Source organism: Candoia aspera, chromosome 1, assembly GCF_035149785.1.
Source record: "Candoia aspera isolate rCanAsp1 chromosome 1, rCanAsp1.hap2, whole genome shotgun sequence".
Classification (NCBI taxonomy): domain Eukaryota; kingdom Metazoa; phylum Chordata; class Lepidosauria; order Squamata; family Boidae; genus Candoia; species Candoia aspera.
Genome location: NC_086153.1, coordinates 176,383,525 through 176,398,132, shown reverse-complemented (window position 1 = coordinate 176,398,132; position 14,608 = coordinate 176,383,525). Strand labels below are relative to the sequence as shown.

General features: G+C 41.1%; 1 protein-coding gene across 1 annotated transcript in view; it reads left to right on the top strand.

The window, feature by feature from the left end:
* The window catches only part of KIAA2012 (KIAA2012 ortholog), a 73,219-nt gene extending 58,846 nt beyond the window's left edge, over positions 1–14,373 (top strand). The window contains exons 17-23 of the mRNA XM_063304045.1: positions 3,183–3,252; positions 4,211–4,337; positions 5,848–6,147; positions 9,836–10,082; positions 10,575–10,747; positions 12,867–13,086; positions 14,056–14,373. Coding sequence (XP_063160115.1) covers positions 3,183–3,252; positions 4,211–4,337; positions 5,848–6,147; positions 9,836–10,082; positions 10,575–10,747; positions 12,867–13,086; positions 14,056–14,203 — 1,285 coding nt within the window. The 3' untranslated portion in view covers positions 14,204–14,373. The remainder of the gene's footprint in view (positions 1–3,182; positions 3,253–4,210; positions 4,338–5,847; positions 6,148–9,835; positions 10,083–10,574; positions 10,748–12,866; positions 13,087–14,055) is intronic.
* Positions 14,374–14,608: the final 235 nt, after the last annotated feature.

Here is a 14,608-nt window from a genome sequence, read left to right as displayed (position 1 = left end):
TTCTTTTCTCTATATACATGATATAATAACTTTCTCTCTTCCTTATTTTGCAGCCATTTTTTACATGGCAATGAGTTTTTGCTATCGTGTAATGTCTGCATTAGTTATGTCACTGTTGCTCTTTTGTAAACCACTTAGAGTCTCTTAAGATTGAACAACAAACATGCTTTTGTCTTCTTCATCCATAGCCTCTTCCACTTCACTCCACCAGCCACCCTTTTTCATACTCCCCTTATACTCCACATGCTTCTGTGAGAACTTTGTAATATCCTCACTTTGTTCCAAGGAGTTCCAAGTCCTCTTTTCAGTCCTTTTGTTTGGAGATTAAGTTATAATCTAATACTTTCCCAGAAGGGACTCATGCTTTCTTCTCCTGCAGTTGTCCAATTTTTATTCTCATTTGTTTCACTCACTTTTCTTCCATGTCCATTTTTTCCCATGATCTACTTTTCACTTCCAAAAAATGGTCCACCTCAAATTCAAAGGTGGTAGTCTAGTAGTCTTTATTACCTCTCTCAGTCTTTCATCATAAACAATAAAATAAAGCACAGTTTTTGATTCATCATTTTGCTGTGTATTCTCATGAATAGATTTATTCTTAAACCATGCACCCAAAACAAACTAAGCATACATGCATCAAACGATTAACATTCTCTTGGGTCTCTAAAGGGGTCTATAATTTTTTTTCTCTACTATCTTATCTCATTCCCACCAATCCATTCATGTTACCTAAGATATTTTTCCTTGGATCATTAATTCAGAATATTGCACAGTTTTTCTCAAAACTCTTCCTTTCCAGGTTCTTTCATTATCACCATTCATTTGGATACAGCATGCCATTTTCATCCACACCCACAATAGTCTAAGTGATCATTTTAGTCCTTTCATTCTTAATTTAACCAACTTCTTTACTCCCTGCATGTATACAACATCATGCTCCAAAATCAACTTCACTCAGACCTATTACATCTTCCCCTTTTCTCTTGTCTTCACAAACACACAACATACCTATTTTTTTCCTGTCACTTATTAATTCATGCTACTTACCATGTCCTCCTGTCCAAGCCACAATCTTCTATAGGCCACAGCCATCAATAGATTCACCTCCACTGCCCCTTATGGCTTGTCAATCAAGGCTTTTGCATAATGGTTTTTAGAAAGAGAGAGATGTAGATGAGATTTCTAGCCATAGAAAGGACAATAATGGTCAAGACTGGCACAATTTGACTAGTATGCCGCAAGAGCAACCAAAGCCTACATTTACCCTAAACATGCTCAGGCTAGGACCTTTAATCTTGAAACTACCTTGCAAACTAACAGAGTGTTACCTGCATCCCAACAACTAGGAGGTATCTTCAGGATCCTAGAATATACTTTATAGTCTGTCCAGAACTTTCAAAATACCTAAGTTTATTAACTGTGTTCTGGTTTATTTTTTAAACTTACCACAGAATATGTTTCCATCATAAGGTTATGATGATTTGTGATCACCAGTATTTTAAAACAAAGTTCTCATTAAATTGGGAAAGAAATATTACATGATAATTCATGGCTCACCGTAGTTGAGGATTATCTGGACCGGAATATGAAGTTATAGAAGACTGATTCAAAACTTCATGATTGTTTTGTGATCCTATTGGACTGTGTTTGTCAGTAAAGTAGATGAAAGATAAAACTACCACCTGGTTGGTACTGGCCACAGGGTGGGGGTACAAAAACCTCATCTTAAAGAATTGAGCCAAAGCCATTGAAGAGGTCTGAAATCAGTTCCTTTATTAAGCTAGCACAGACTACAGTGATCAGCAGGTTCCTAGAAAGCAAATCCCAGAGCCCTCACATCAGGACAACACAGATCTTTTATAGGTTCCATCATGCTACATCACAATTTAAGGAGTGTAGGTGAATTGAATAATTGTTTTTTGATCATCTAGATAAGGAAGTAGAGGGTGTCATCTTTGGAAGTGGGGAGAATAGACCTGCTTGCTCAGAGAAGAGAAATCAAAACACATAGACAACAGCATATCAAAAGCACTATCATAAAAGTGTGATTCTTCTTGTCCTGGAAACATAGGAACGCCTGAGTTCATTATCCTTGAGTAGATCAGTGTAACTGGAGGGCATCTGATACATATATTTTAAAACTTCCACTAGACACAGGGAAGATGTTATATGGTAAAGAAAACAGGTCTTGCAAGTGTCATGAAAATGACAGTTTGACCTTGCTTATGTATCATGCAAGAAGAAGGCTGCATTGCAAGGCAAATACAGTAGTTTTATGCAGGGTTGCCAACTACCATGGCTTTCTAAGTTCTATCCAGTTCACAAAGTTACTGCTTATAGCAATCCTACAGGCGAATAGCTGAATCTCTCCCTGGGAAAATCCAAAGGAGAACTAAGTGATGTCGTGAACTGTATACCCACCTCAACAGAAGAAGAGTGAAAGCAGATTGACAAGTATTTTGTTTTAACCATAACAGGAGGAGCTTGTCTGGATTTTCTGCATCAGCAGTCAAAATAGCCTAGGCCTGTTTTATAGATCAAGCAGATCACACTCCTAAAATAAGAGAAAAAAATAGAAAAAAATCCATTTAAAAAATGCAGTGCTACAAAAATGCCACGCTGAGATGCACTATGACATCACCAGCTGCATAGCAATGTCTCTTCACTTCTATACAGCTTTACTATAAATTTTCCCCTCAGCAGGAATGGCACAAGAGGACCTGCTGTGTCATCTTTCAGTAGCCATTCTGCCCATCCTCTCTTCCCAGCCTATGTCTTCATTTGAAAGGTCCTTTGGAGAGTGAAGCCAGCATTCCCTAGCTTTCTGCCTCGCTCAGTTCCAGCACAGATTGATTCCAGCTGCCTACGTGCAGAGACTTCACTCACTACTTCCTATTACGCTTCCAAGGGAGAGTTGGATATGTCACCTCCACTCAGTATGAGCCATCTCACTTCCCTTTTTGGGCCATGGAACAGAGTCACTGACCCAAGTGTCCTTTTTGTCCACAGGCCCCTCAGCCTAATAGCTCAATTTTACAGAATTTGTAGAATCAAACTTTACGCCAACATTTCCTGGAAGAAGGGATCCTCTGTGTCAATCTTGACCCATTCCATATCAGAGCAATATTGGCTTGAGGAGATGAAATCTATGCAGATGAAACTGACGTTTTATTTACGGTCAGTGACCAGCAAAGAATGCAGATGTACAGTGTTGCCATGTACCTGTCATCTTACTGTGGGCAACATCATCCAGTATGCTTCTAAGTTAAAGCCAGCCATAATTTAAAGAGAGAGAGAAAAAGAGGGAGAATTCATCAGCCTCCCTGTCCTGTGAGTCTGGCTTTACCAGAATTGACAGACAAGATACACTGGCAGCGAATACACTATTTTAGTTATTTATTTGCTTATCAGCCAATTTACTCCATGGATTAGAATCCCACCATCAAATTTACTTCTAGTCCCACCGCATAGTTTAGTGAACTCAGGCTTCAGACAGCCCACTCTTTTTTAAAGGTAAATATGTGTACTTTTACATGTATAAACATGTCCCGTGTTTATTTAATCATGCACAGGCTCATTAAGTAACTTTTTTTAAAGTGAGTGCAAAACTGTATCTAAGACTTGCAGGGAACCTTTGTTACTGACGTCAGGCAAGGCCAACCATTCAGCACAGGACACATCTGTTGTAAAAGGCTAGGGCATAGCTGTCAGGGCTCGACAGGAATCTGGCAAACGTAATGGGAGTTTCCAGATCGTCTTTATCATTGCCGGCATGCAATCATTCACGTTGATCTCCTCTCTTAACTCTCATGAAATACTTGCCATTTCTCTTGCCACTTCTCCCCTTTTCTCTTGCCATCCTTTCCTAGACTCGGCTTTCTTGGCTTCTTAGACCTTGCGTAGATGCTTCATGTATACTTCCTGCTACTAGTGGTCCATGTATTATTTATCATTCAACTGACAATAGATATAGATAGGTAGATAGACTGATTGATGCAATTCACTTCAGAGATGTTGGAATACATGCACAGTGCAGCTGCATGGAAGCCCCTTTGTTCTAGATGAGAAAAAGAGGCTATTTTCTGGAAAAATTACAATAAGTATGAATTGGACAAGGCTCAGCCTCTGCTTGTGTTCATGCATACCCTCCCTAGGCAGTGGGTTACATTAAAAAGAGGTTTATATCTGATTCTTCTTTCCTTATTTCTAGGCTGTAAAGAGCAATGGGATTGAAAGACAAAAGAAACAGCCAGTACATAAAGCTGGAGATGGGTTGAAAAGACAGAAAAAGAGTTTGAAGAAAGAGAAATACCAAAGTCAGACAGAATTTGTTGTAGGTATGACTTTGCTAATACATAACAATGATTTAGGAAAAAGCCACAAAAGGGAGGGAGGGAGGGGTATGTATATGAATGATAGAATTTTCTAACTTAGTTTCTCAATAAGCAAGGGCTAGACTGGTGTCTATGCATCCTACTTTACCAAGAGCAACCCCCTGTTTCAAGAGCTATCGAGTGAATCTAAAGAAAATGAGCCAAGAAATGAATAAAGGAAAACTGGGAAGCTGCCTATCCCTCAGGAGAGCAGGGGAGCAGAGTGAGCAAGTTTTCCACTATGGTGTCATGTAGTTCTATTTAGTGGAAGTATTATTTTTCTAAAGTTGAAAATACTCATTTAGATTCGTAGGGGCAAGGTTCCTGCACATTTGTGCCATCATTGGACTCCTTTCCTGATGAAGCTTCTCTGGTTTTCCTTTGGCTTTTCTGACCCCTGCTATAAAGAAGTCACTGGTGGAGCCCTTGCTGCTCTCTGAGCTTGGTGGTTTCGTTGCCGACATGTCATGACCTGACTAGGTAACATTAGGTGAGCACTGATGATGTTACCTAGCTGGGTAATGACACGTCTGCAAGCAAACCACCAAGCTCAGGGAGCACCAAGAACTCCACAGTTCAACCCCGAGCTACAGATACTCTCTTCTGTTGGAAGTCATTGGTGTTGCCTCTGGGAAAGGAACTCCGTTGTAAGTATTCCCCTCTTAGAGAGACTGTGCGAATCAGTCATATCTGTGGCTGAAATAACAATGGAGAGACCATCTTAAGTTTAAAAAAAAATCTGAAACCATCTACAAATGAAGCATGGTAGAAGGACTCACCCTCTTTCCACATACAAAAAGAAGCTGAGGTAGAGGACTGAATATTTCAAAAATGATTTGGAGGAAATACTTCAGAATTTATTTGACCATAGCACCTCTGTGTGACAGGATAAATCAGCACATCTTTTTCAGGCTTCCACAAGATGCTGGGTTTTTAGTGAGCCAGCTTATGTAAACCGGCTTTTAAAACCCGTTACATTTTTTTCCAGGCTTCGGCAGAAACCTAATAAAAACCAGCTGCTTTAATGAATAGCTGAGAGGTGCTGCTCTCCTGTGAGTTTTCTGTGTACTTCTGAATAATTTTCTAAGTGTGCTCAGCCCTAATGATCAGCTGAATAAAATTCTCTTAATGGGAAAGCTTTGATGGCCTGCAGCCCATTTTATAAAAGAAAAGCATAAGAGCAGGCAAGTTGCTGATACTTCAACAGATCTGGGGAAGAATGGGTGGGAGAAGGTTCCTTCTTAAGGCATAGATTTGGGGAACAGAAAAACTCAACTGTTTTTTCTATCATTTTGCTTTCTTGTCTTCTCCCAAGGGCCTATGAAGCTGCTGTTACACGATTCTGGGTAGCATAGACTTTGACCCTACAATTAGTAATTTAAAAATCTCTGTGATGTCCCAAAAAACATGACTTACAAAAGGTAATTTCATCCCAGCTATAAGTCTGTGGAATAAAAATACTTATTTCTTACAGGGAAGCCCAGAGAGAAGAGGGCTGTTAGGAAAACAGTCGCTCACTCCAAGGGGGAGCCAACAGTTGCCAAAAGATCAGCCAGTGTGGAAGAACGAACCCATGGGAGAGATTCAGGGCAAGAAGATGCTGAAATAGAACCTATGAGGTGTCTTGTAGGAGAACAAGAAGAAGAAGGAGATGGTGACCAAGGTCTTCCTGGTTCTACCATCCTTGTGGAGGAGCATCCCTTGGCACTTGATATGCGCCAGACTTTTAGTGAAGAGGCTGGCTACACTTCTGGGTTTCATCCAGGGCCTGCTGGTGAGACATCCATCGCCACCTACAAAGCAACCACTGCAAATGGTTCCCAGGCTGAGGCAGTTCCGGAGAATCAGCTTATGGAGGTAAGGTTTGCTTTTTTTCAAGTAGAGGCACATTTAAATTGTCCTTACATAATGCATGTATAACGTAGCTCATGATGAAGTGGAAACTGACTGTTCATGGCCACCTTTTTGTCAGATTTATCTGACTTAGAAGTGGACGCTGTTTATTGTCTGCCAGACTAACAGCAAACTCTCACGAATGTCTGGTGACAAGTAATTGCCTTAGTGGGATTTCCTCCAACATTTGTGCATGGAACTGCAGAGCCTAATAGGATACTCCAAGGCCTTGTGCATATTGCCTTCCTTAATCACTCCATAGGTAAGGAAATAGCTTCAGAAAACAAAATTATACAGAAAAAAGCAGATGTTGAAGATAATGCAAAATTGAACCTCCTGCTAATTCTAAACATTATAGTAGTGGCCGTGCTGCAGCTTGCTTGCTTGCTTGCTGTGTTTAACATTTCCACTCAAGTACTGAGGAGCCTTATGATGAAGGTGAAAGAAGAAAGTGCAAAAGCTGGCTTGCAGCTAAACCTCAAACCAAGATTATGGCAACCAGCTTGATTGATAACTGGCAAATAGAGGGAGAAAACATAGAGACAGTGCAAGACTTTGTATTCCTAGGTGCGAAGATTACTGCAGATGCTGACTGCAGTCAGGAAATCAGAAGACGCTTAATCCTTGGGAGAAGAGCAATGACAAATCTCGATAAAATAGTTAAGAGCAGAGACATCACACTGACAACAAAGGTCCGCATAGTTAAAGCAATGGTGTTCCCTGTAGTAACATATGGCTGCGAGAGCTGGACCATAAGGAATGCTGAGAGAAGGAAGAGAGATGCTTTGGAACTGTGGTGTTGGAGGAAAATTCTGAGAGTGCCTTGGACTGCAAGAAGATCAAACCAGTCCATCCTCCAGGAAATCAAGCCAGACTGCTCACTTGAGGGAACGATATTAAAGGCAAAACTAAATACTTTGGCCACATAATGAGAAGGCAGGACACCCTGGAGAAGATGCTGATGCTAGGGAGAGTGGAGGGCAAAAGGAAGAGGGGCCGACCAAGGGCAAGGTGGATGGATGATATTCTAGAGGTGATGGACCCATCCCTGGGGGAGCTGGGGGTGTTGATGACCGACAGGAGGCTCTGGCGTGGGCTGGTCCATGAAGTCACGAAGAGTCGGAAGCAACTAAACGAATAAACAACAAACTTATGGAAGTGCTGTTTCAAATCCTCCTCCTTATGCACATGATAGCTCTCTGATCTCAGAAAACTGTGCATTATTAATACAGTGAGATTTGCAATAAATATTGGGTCTGCCCACAGCTATGGTCAGTTATGCCAATGAAGCAATACACTACAAGCTATACTTAATTTTTAACGTTATAGCTCTGCCTGCAAGGGTTTTTTCCACACAAATATAGTGAAACTCAAAGATTTATACTTCTTTTTCATATCATAAAAACAACTCAATGTACTTGGTTTTGTATGGGTTATCTTTTATTATTGTTATATTGAGCATTCATTGTATTACTTCAGTCATTTTCTTACCGATAGTATATTTTCTATCTTTGTTTTAAATAAAATTAGAAAATTAAAAAGAAAAATACTGCCAGGATTATCCATATTTCATATTCAGATCCTACTATGTAGGAGATGTGCAGAGGGATTTAAAAGATGTTGACCGTACACCTCATAATGCAGCTGCCCTCATTAACTGAAGCTTCAGGGTATGCCTTATGGATGAGCCAATATTCCATCTTTACCTGGTGTCCTCCCTCCTAAACATGGCATGTGGGAGAGATTACCCCCCCCAATGCATTTTACTGGCAAGTAAAATAAAGAAATATGGTAAAAATGAAATGCATTCTATAGTACCGCTTCCTGGCCCTATGTACTGAGGCACGTGATAGGGAAATTAATCCACCCAGCCTCTTGGGTACTAGATGAATCTCACAAGGTGTAAATGGGATCAAACTTTATTTTTAAACAAATAAACCAAAGGTAATTTTTTTCTTTTTAAGTGTATGTAATCACATGCAAAATATTAAATGGTGGAGGAGTTTAAAAAATAGAGAATTGCTGAAATCACAGACAGCAACTTAAAAGGTCCTCCAATAGATAAAGATAAAATTTGGACAGACCACAGGATGATGGAGGTCTGCTTCTAGTTTATAGGTAAGTCTGATATAAAGAGGTACAGTGCACGAAGGCTGAAGTTGTACGGATGCAATAATCACCAGGTACAACAAAGCATTAACCAGCAGATACAGGAAAGAAATTGAACTAACTCAGCTGACTTTTTCACGCTCCTCAAGAGAATAAACTATTCTTGGCACAGGTGTTACCTGTATGCCGGTTTTGTTATGAGAAAACATAACATAAACATATGAGCAAACTGCTGTTTAAGGGTATGGCTGAGTGGAGATGGTAAATCCTACTAGTTTCTAGACTCTTACCCAGCAGCCTTAGCTCAGTTTTTTAAAAGGCAAGCTATTTTTCTCTTTAGAAGAAATAGAGGGGTTTGGGGGGGGGGGGTTGTGGGGTTTTTTTTTTGGTGGGTTTTTTATTTTTTATTCTTTTGGATAATCTGACTTTGTACACGACCCAGGCATGTAACTCTTACAGATATAGATTGGGAATTTCTGAGTTCTGCTGGCTGGTAAGGGCATCCATTTACAGCACCCTATCTTGCTTGGAAAGAGGCAGAAGTCAGGGTGAAATAAGTTTCTACACATCAGGAAATGGACTCCTAACAAGCATCCTATTGCTGTAGCATTTCAAAGAGAAGACTAGCTTTGCTACAGCTTCTAGTGCACCATAATTAAGCCAGAAAAGAAAAAATGCCAGAGCTCTCAAAACTCTGGCAATGTTGTAAAGACTGATTTTGCAACTGGTGCAGAGCCATCACATGGACGTGCTCTAAAAGGCATGGGAACAACCAGTGCATTATCAGGTTACAGCAGGGCTTCTCAACCAGGGTTCTGCAAGAGGTCACTAGGGGTTCCCTGGGAGATCACAATTTATTTAAAAATTATTTCAAATTCGGGCAACTTCACATTAAAGAGGTAAGTTTCATTCTTTATTTTTAGTTTAAGAACACTGTTAATGCATAGATACAGGTCTACACATGAAACTAATATAATGATTTTGTGACTTGTGGCCTATATTTGAGCCTGGATGTGCAGGGGCTCCCTGAGGCCTGAAGAAATATTTCAAAGGTTCCTCCAGGGTCAAAAGGTTGAGAAAGGCTGGGTTACAGCATTCGACTAGAACAGGGTGATTTGGGTTCAAATCTCCACGCAGTGATAAATCCCATTGGATGACCTTTGGCTAATCTTCAGCTCTCAACATAACCTATTATCCTTCAGAATTGTTGTGAAGGTAATAATGTGGGCACTTCAAGGCTCTTGGAATAAAGGCAGACTGTAAATGTAATAATGTTTGCTATGACCACCCAGAGTCCCTCTTTTTGGGGAGATGGGTGGTAACAAAATTTGAATAATAATCATCATCTTGATAAAGCCTGCCAGAGGTCTGACAGTTGAAATAAACCACATGTCTGCCTCCTACAAATGTTTTGGAAGTGCCCTTCTCCAGTCCATGAACAAAGTCCAGGCCAGACTAAGCATTTGACCCTAACCCTCTTTTATTCTCCTTTTCAATTGACCAGGATCTGTCCCTGAGCAAAGAAGAGCTCAAACTAGCACGAGATAGGATGATAGCAGAGAGGGCGGAAAAGAGACGGCTGGCAGTGGAGAGAAAGCGAAAGGAGCAGGAGGAGCGGAAACGGAAAGAGCAGGAACAGCAGGAGCGTATGGAGAAAATGAGGGAAGAAATGGAACAGGAGAAGCAAAGGAGGATGGAGGAGTTTCGGTTAGCAGAAAGAAACAATCACCCCATTTGACAAGAGAAGTTGTGGGATGCTTCCAGACCCTTTTCTTTCCCATCCAAAAGATGCCAGGGAGCCATAGGGTGCTTATCCACAGCACCTTCTCCTCCCCCTAGTTCCCCAAAGCATTTTGAAGCCTTGGAGATCAGGACCAGGCAGGGAACACCATGAGCCAGTCAGGGTTCCCTCCAGCCAACCCAAGGGGAGAGGGCAGAAGTGGTTCTTAGCACGCCACTCCTGGCGTTATTGCAATTCCTGGGGTGACAAGAGTCTTCTTTCCCCACCATGCAGAAAAGAGGAAAAAGTAAAATGCTAATCCTCCAGCCCTGAGTTCTCCTGGAAAATGTCCAAGCTACGGCTTAAAAATAATTATTTCTAACTTCTGGTCTTACCTGCTCTTCATCTAGAACTGCACTCACTGGCAATGCTTACCTGTGGCCTACCGGATTCTTACAACCGACTTTATTTTCTTTTAGTTTAAGAAAACAGCAGCTTGAAGAAGAGCGTCAGCACCAGGAAGAGGAGGCAGAAAGGGAACGACAAGCTGAGAAGGTAGCCCAAGAGCAGGCCCGGCGGTTCCAGGAGGGACAGCGTCGGAGGTTTTTGGAGATGCAGAAGAAGAAGCAGGCGGAGGAACTGGAACGGGCAGGTGATCTAAGGCAGGCATGATGTCAGAGCCAACCCCAGCTCCGTGGAGGTCCTTAACAAGCCCCTGTCTTTGGACTCTCCTGGTTGATATTTTTTTTAGATTTTTTTATCCCGCCTTTTTTATAAATAACTCAAGGTGGCGAACATACCTAGTACTCCCTTCTCCTCCTATTTTCCCCACAACAACAACCCTGTGAGGTGAGTTAGGCTGAGAGAGAGGGACTGGCCCAAAGTCATCCAACCAGCTCCCAGTCTCCTGGTTTCTAGCCTGGTGCCTTAACCACTAGGCCAAATTGGCTCTCAAAAAGAGATGGCTTTAAATGTGGGGAAGCAACACTACAAACAGGCAAGGAAGTTCTTTAGATGACCTCATATATATAGGTAGTCCTCACTTAACAACCATTTGCTTAGTGATGGTTCGGACTTACGACAGTGCTGGAAAAACCGACTTGAGACCATCCTTGCACTTACGACCATCACAGTGTCCCTGCAGTTACATGATCACAATTTGGGCGCTTGGCAACCAGTTCACATTTACAACTGTTGCAGAGTTCTGCGGTCATGTCATCATCATTTTCAACCTTCCCAGCCAACTTCCAGCAAGTAAAATCAATGGGGAACTACGTGATTCACTGAACAACCACATGGTTCACTTAATGACTGCAGCGATTTGCTTAACAACCACGGCATAAAGGTCGTAAAATCAGGTCAGATTTGCTTAATGACTACTTTGCTTAGCAACCAAAATTTCGGTCCCAATTGTGGTTGTTGAGCAAGGACTAGTAGCATTTCTACTAATGGCTGCTTTATGCATTTTCCTCTAATCTCACTCAGATAACTATGTGGAAAGGAAGAAAATATTAAATACACAGAGTCCTTATTTAAATAATTAGGTTTTAAGAAAGCTTCATCTGATTTAATATGTTTTTTCAAAAATTCTATTCTCAAGGCCAAGAGTGATCCTCTGCCTGGAGAAAGTTGTATTTCCCTGATTTAACAAAAACCATTTTTATTTGAAGACTGTTTTAAACCCCCTCTCCGTGGTTCTTGTCTCCAATGAGATTTTTGGTATTTCAGCAGTTCAGTTCTGTGAAGTTAGTTGTATCTAAGGCTATTGAATCAATGAATTTAACTCTGTAGGGGATCCGATTGCTGATGTTAAATATTGTTTTCGTGAAATTCTTTTCAGTTTTTTCCACTGGATTTGTAGTTTTCTCATTTTTAATTCCATATTTTATTTATATCTCCAGAGAGCTTCATGCAAAATTTTGTATCATGCACAATTCCTTTATTTTATTCATTTCCAACATTTTATACTGCTTTTCATAAAAAATCAAGCTGGCAAAATAGTTATTATAGATATATATACTGTATATTCCGTTCAATCGTGCCCAGTTCTTGGAGACTGCTTGGACAAGTCCCTGCAGTTTTCTTGGCAAGGTTTTTCAGAAATGGTTTGCCCTTGCCTCCTTCCTACGGCTGAGAGGGACTGACTGGTGCAAGGTCACGAAGCTGGCTTCATGCCCAAGGCGGAACTAGAACTCACCGTCTCCGGGTTTCTAGCCCCATGCTTTAACCACTACACCAAACTGGCTCTCAGAATAAAAAAATACAGGAGTTTAAACCAGTAAAGAGCCCAAAATGCTAAAGCCAATAATTTTAATAATTTTAATAACACAATAGCTGAAGGAAAGGCCTGCCTAGGCAAATAAGTTTTTGATTTCTGGTGAAAACACCAGAAAGATCACCTTAGTATCAGCTGATTCTGGTTTTACTCTACCCCGCTCCTGTTTTATCCCCACAAGAGAGATTCCCACAAGAGAGAGGGAGAGGCTGGCCCACGTTTTGTGCTCTGGAGTTTTATTTAAACCCAGTTTTCCTTATTCAGTCCAAACATTACTCCACAGGTTTTTACTGTTTGGCACAATGTTTCCCTTTGGTCCTCTAGCTTTCATAATACACAACAGTGCAAAAATATAACCATTTTGCAATAAAAGAGCTGCTAATTAATCATGCACCTGAGGTTTCCCTAAAATATTTTTCCCTGTCTTTTCACTTCAATTATTTAATTTCACTTGAAATAGAAATAGCTATTAGCTCACTCGCTTTCTGTTGCTTAGAAGCAGAAAAACGCAGGCAGAAAGAAATGGAGTTGCGGCTGGAGGAAGAACGACGACAGCTAGCAGAGATGGCTGAGGAACAAAGGCTGGAGTATGAGAAGAGGAGAAAGGAGGAGGAAGAGAAAATGAGGCTTGAGGCTGAGGAGAGGAGGAGGAGAGCTGAGGAAGAGGCTAGAGTTGCTTTGGAGGAATCAAGAAAGCAAGCGTTATTACTCACAAGGTATATAGAACTTCCTAGGAGAAATTCATTGTTCATACTGAACTATGGCGGATTGGTGCTTGTTATCAGGCTTAACAGCACTGGATCTACCAAGAGCCTGACTTCGAATGAGGTGGCTTCCAGTCTTCCTCCGTAGCCTAAGTGAGCTGAGTCACATTTCTGGATTAGAACCTCTTCCTGCATCCAGCAAAGGCTATATTCACCAGCCATGTTACATTGACTGGGCCCGGAGCCATGCTCAATCTTTACAAAGGAAATGGATGGGCCGAGGGAAGGACCTTGGATTGCCTTCAGGTCAATCTCATAGGCAGGAATCACCCAGGAAGTGATGTTTTTCAGTTATGTCCAGGCATCCAATCAGTATTCATCGTATTAATCTGTTTCTGCCCCTTACCAGTGAATGTGCCCCTGTGGTTTGTGGTAGGGAAGAATAACTTTTTATCAGCAACAGAGTTTTGCCACTTGGTAATAATGAATGCTTAATAGTTTTAATGATGGTGAGCTTCCTGTGAAATTCTCCCTAATTTTCAGTTAGTCCCAAAAGCTATGGCAAGGATTTTAGTGGAACACATACTGTAATTCTTATTTTACAACAGCTACAACTCAAATTGTTGATTATTACATTAACGCTGCACATTACTTGAGGTCAAGATTCCTGAAAGACTGGTTCTTTGAAACTACTTTGCTGGTAACTTAAGGTGCCATGAGGAAGCTCTGCTCCATGTCCCAACAGCGGATGAGTTATAGGAAGTCCCTTGCCAATGTAATACAGGCAAGAGACTTGGTGGTGGTGGCTCCTGGGTTACAGGAGACTCTGCTCCAGAAATCTCTATGCCTTCCTTGTTCAGCTAGGTAATGTAGTTTTAATGGACTGACCTTTGCTTTTCAGCCCATTTCAACCTGCTTTATCTGTTCCATATAATCTTGCTAAGATTACAGATTTTCTCTTACTAATTTCTCTGGTTCCAGACAAATGGCACAGCTGGAGAAGGAGCAACAATTTCAGTATCGACTACTTGTTGAAGCATGTGGACTGGAACGAAGACAGGGTATTTCACGTCCGTGGGTTTATTCCTATTTCCAGCATCCTTTTTTTACAACAGAAGAGGATGATTAAAGAACACTTATATGAGGCTGTTGTCTTAGCCATGCGCAAATTTCTTTTTATTTAGTTTTATAAAAGCAGTAGCAAACTGTTGCATTTTGGCAAGTTCTCCAACAGGCTAAGAACCAAAATATAGAAGTACTTCTAAATGCTTTTCTTCAAATTTTGTCTGGTCCCATAGCTAGTAGACACTCCCTGTCTAGATGTTTCAAGTATTTTCTTACCCATACTGGGATGAGTGTGGATATGTGTAAATATCATAGGCTATTGCTGCAAACATGCTGAGCTTCCTTGAATGCTGACCAAACCACAATCAAGCCAGCTTAAGGGCTGGCAGTAGGAAACAGCCTTGGGTCCTGCTTTGGATTGGTTCCTATGTAGTTTCATATCTATACTTGTGAAATCATTTCTTCTGTC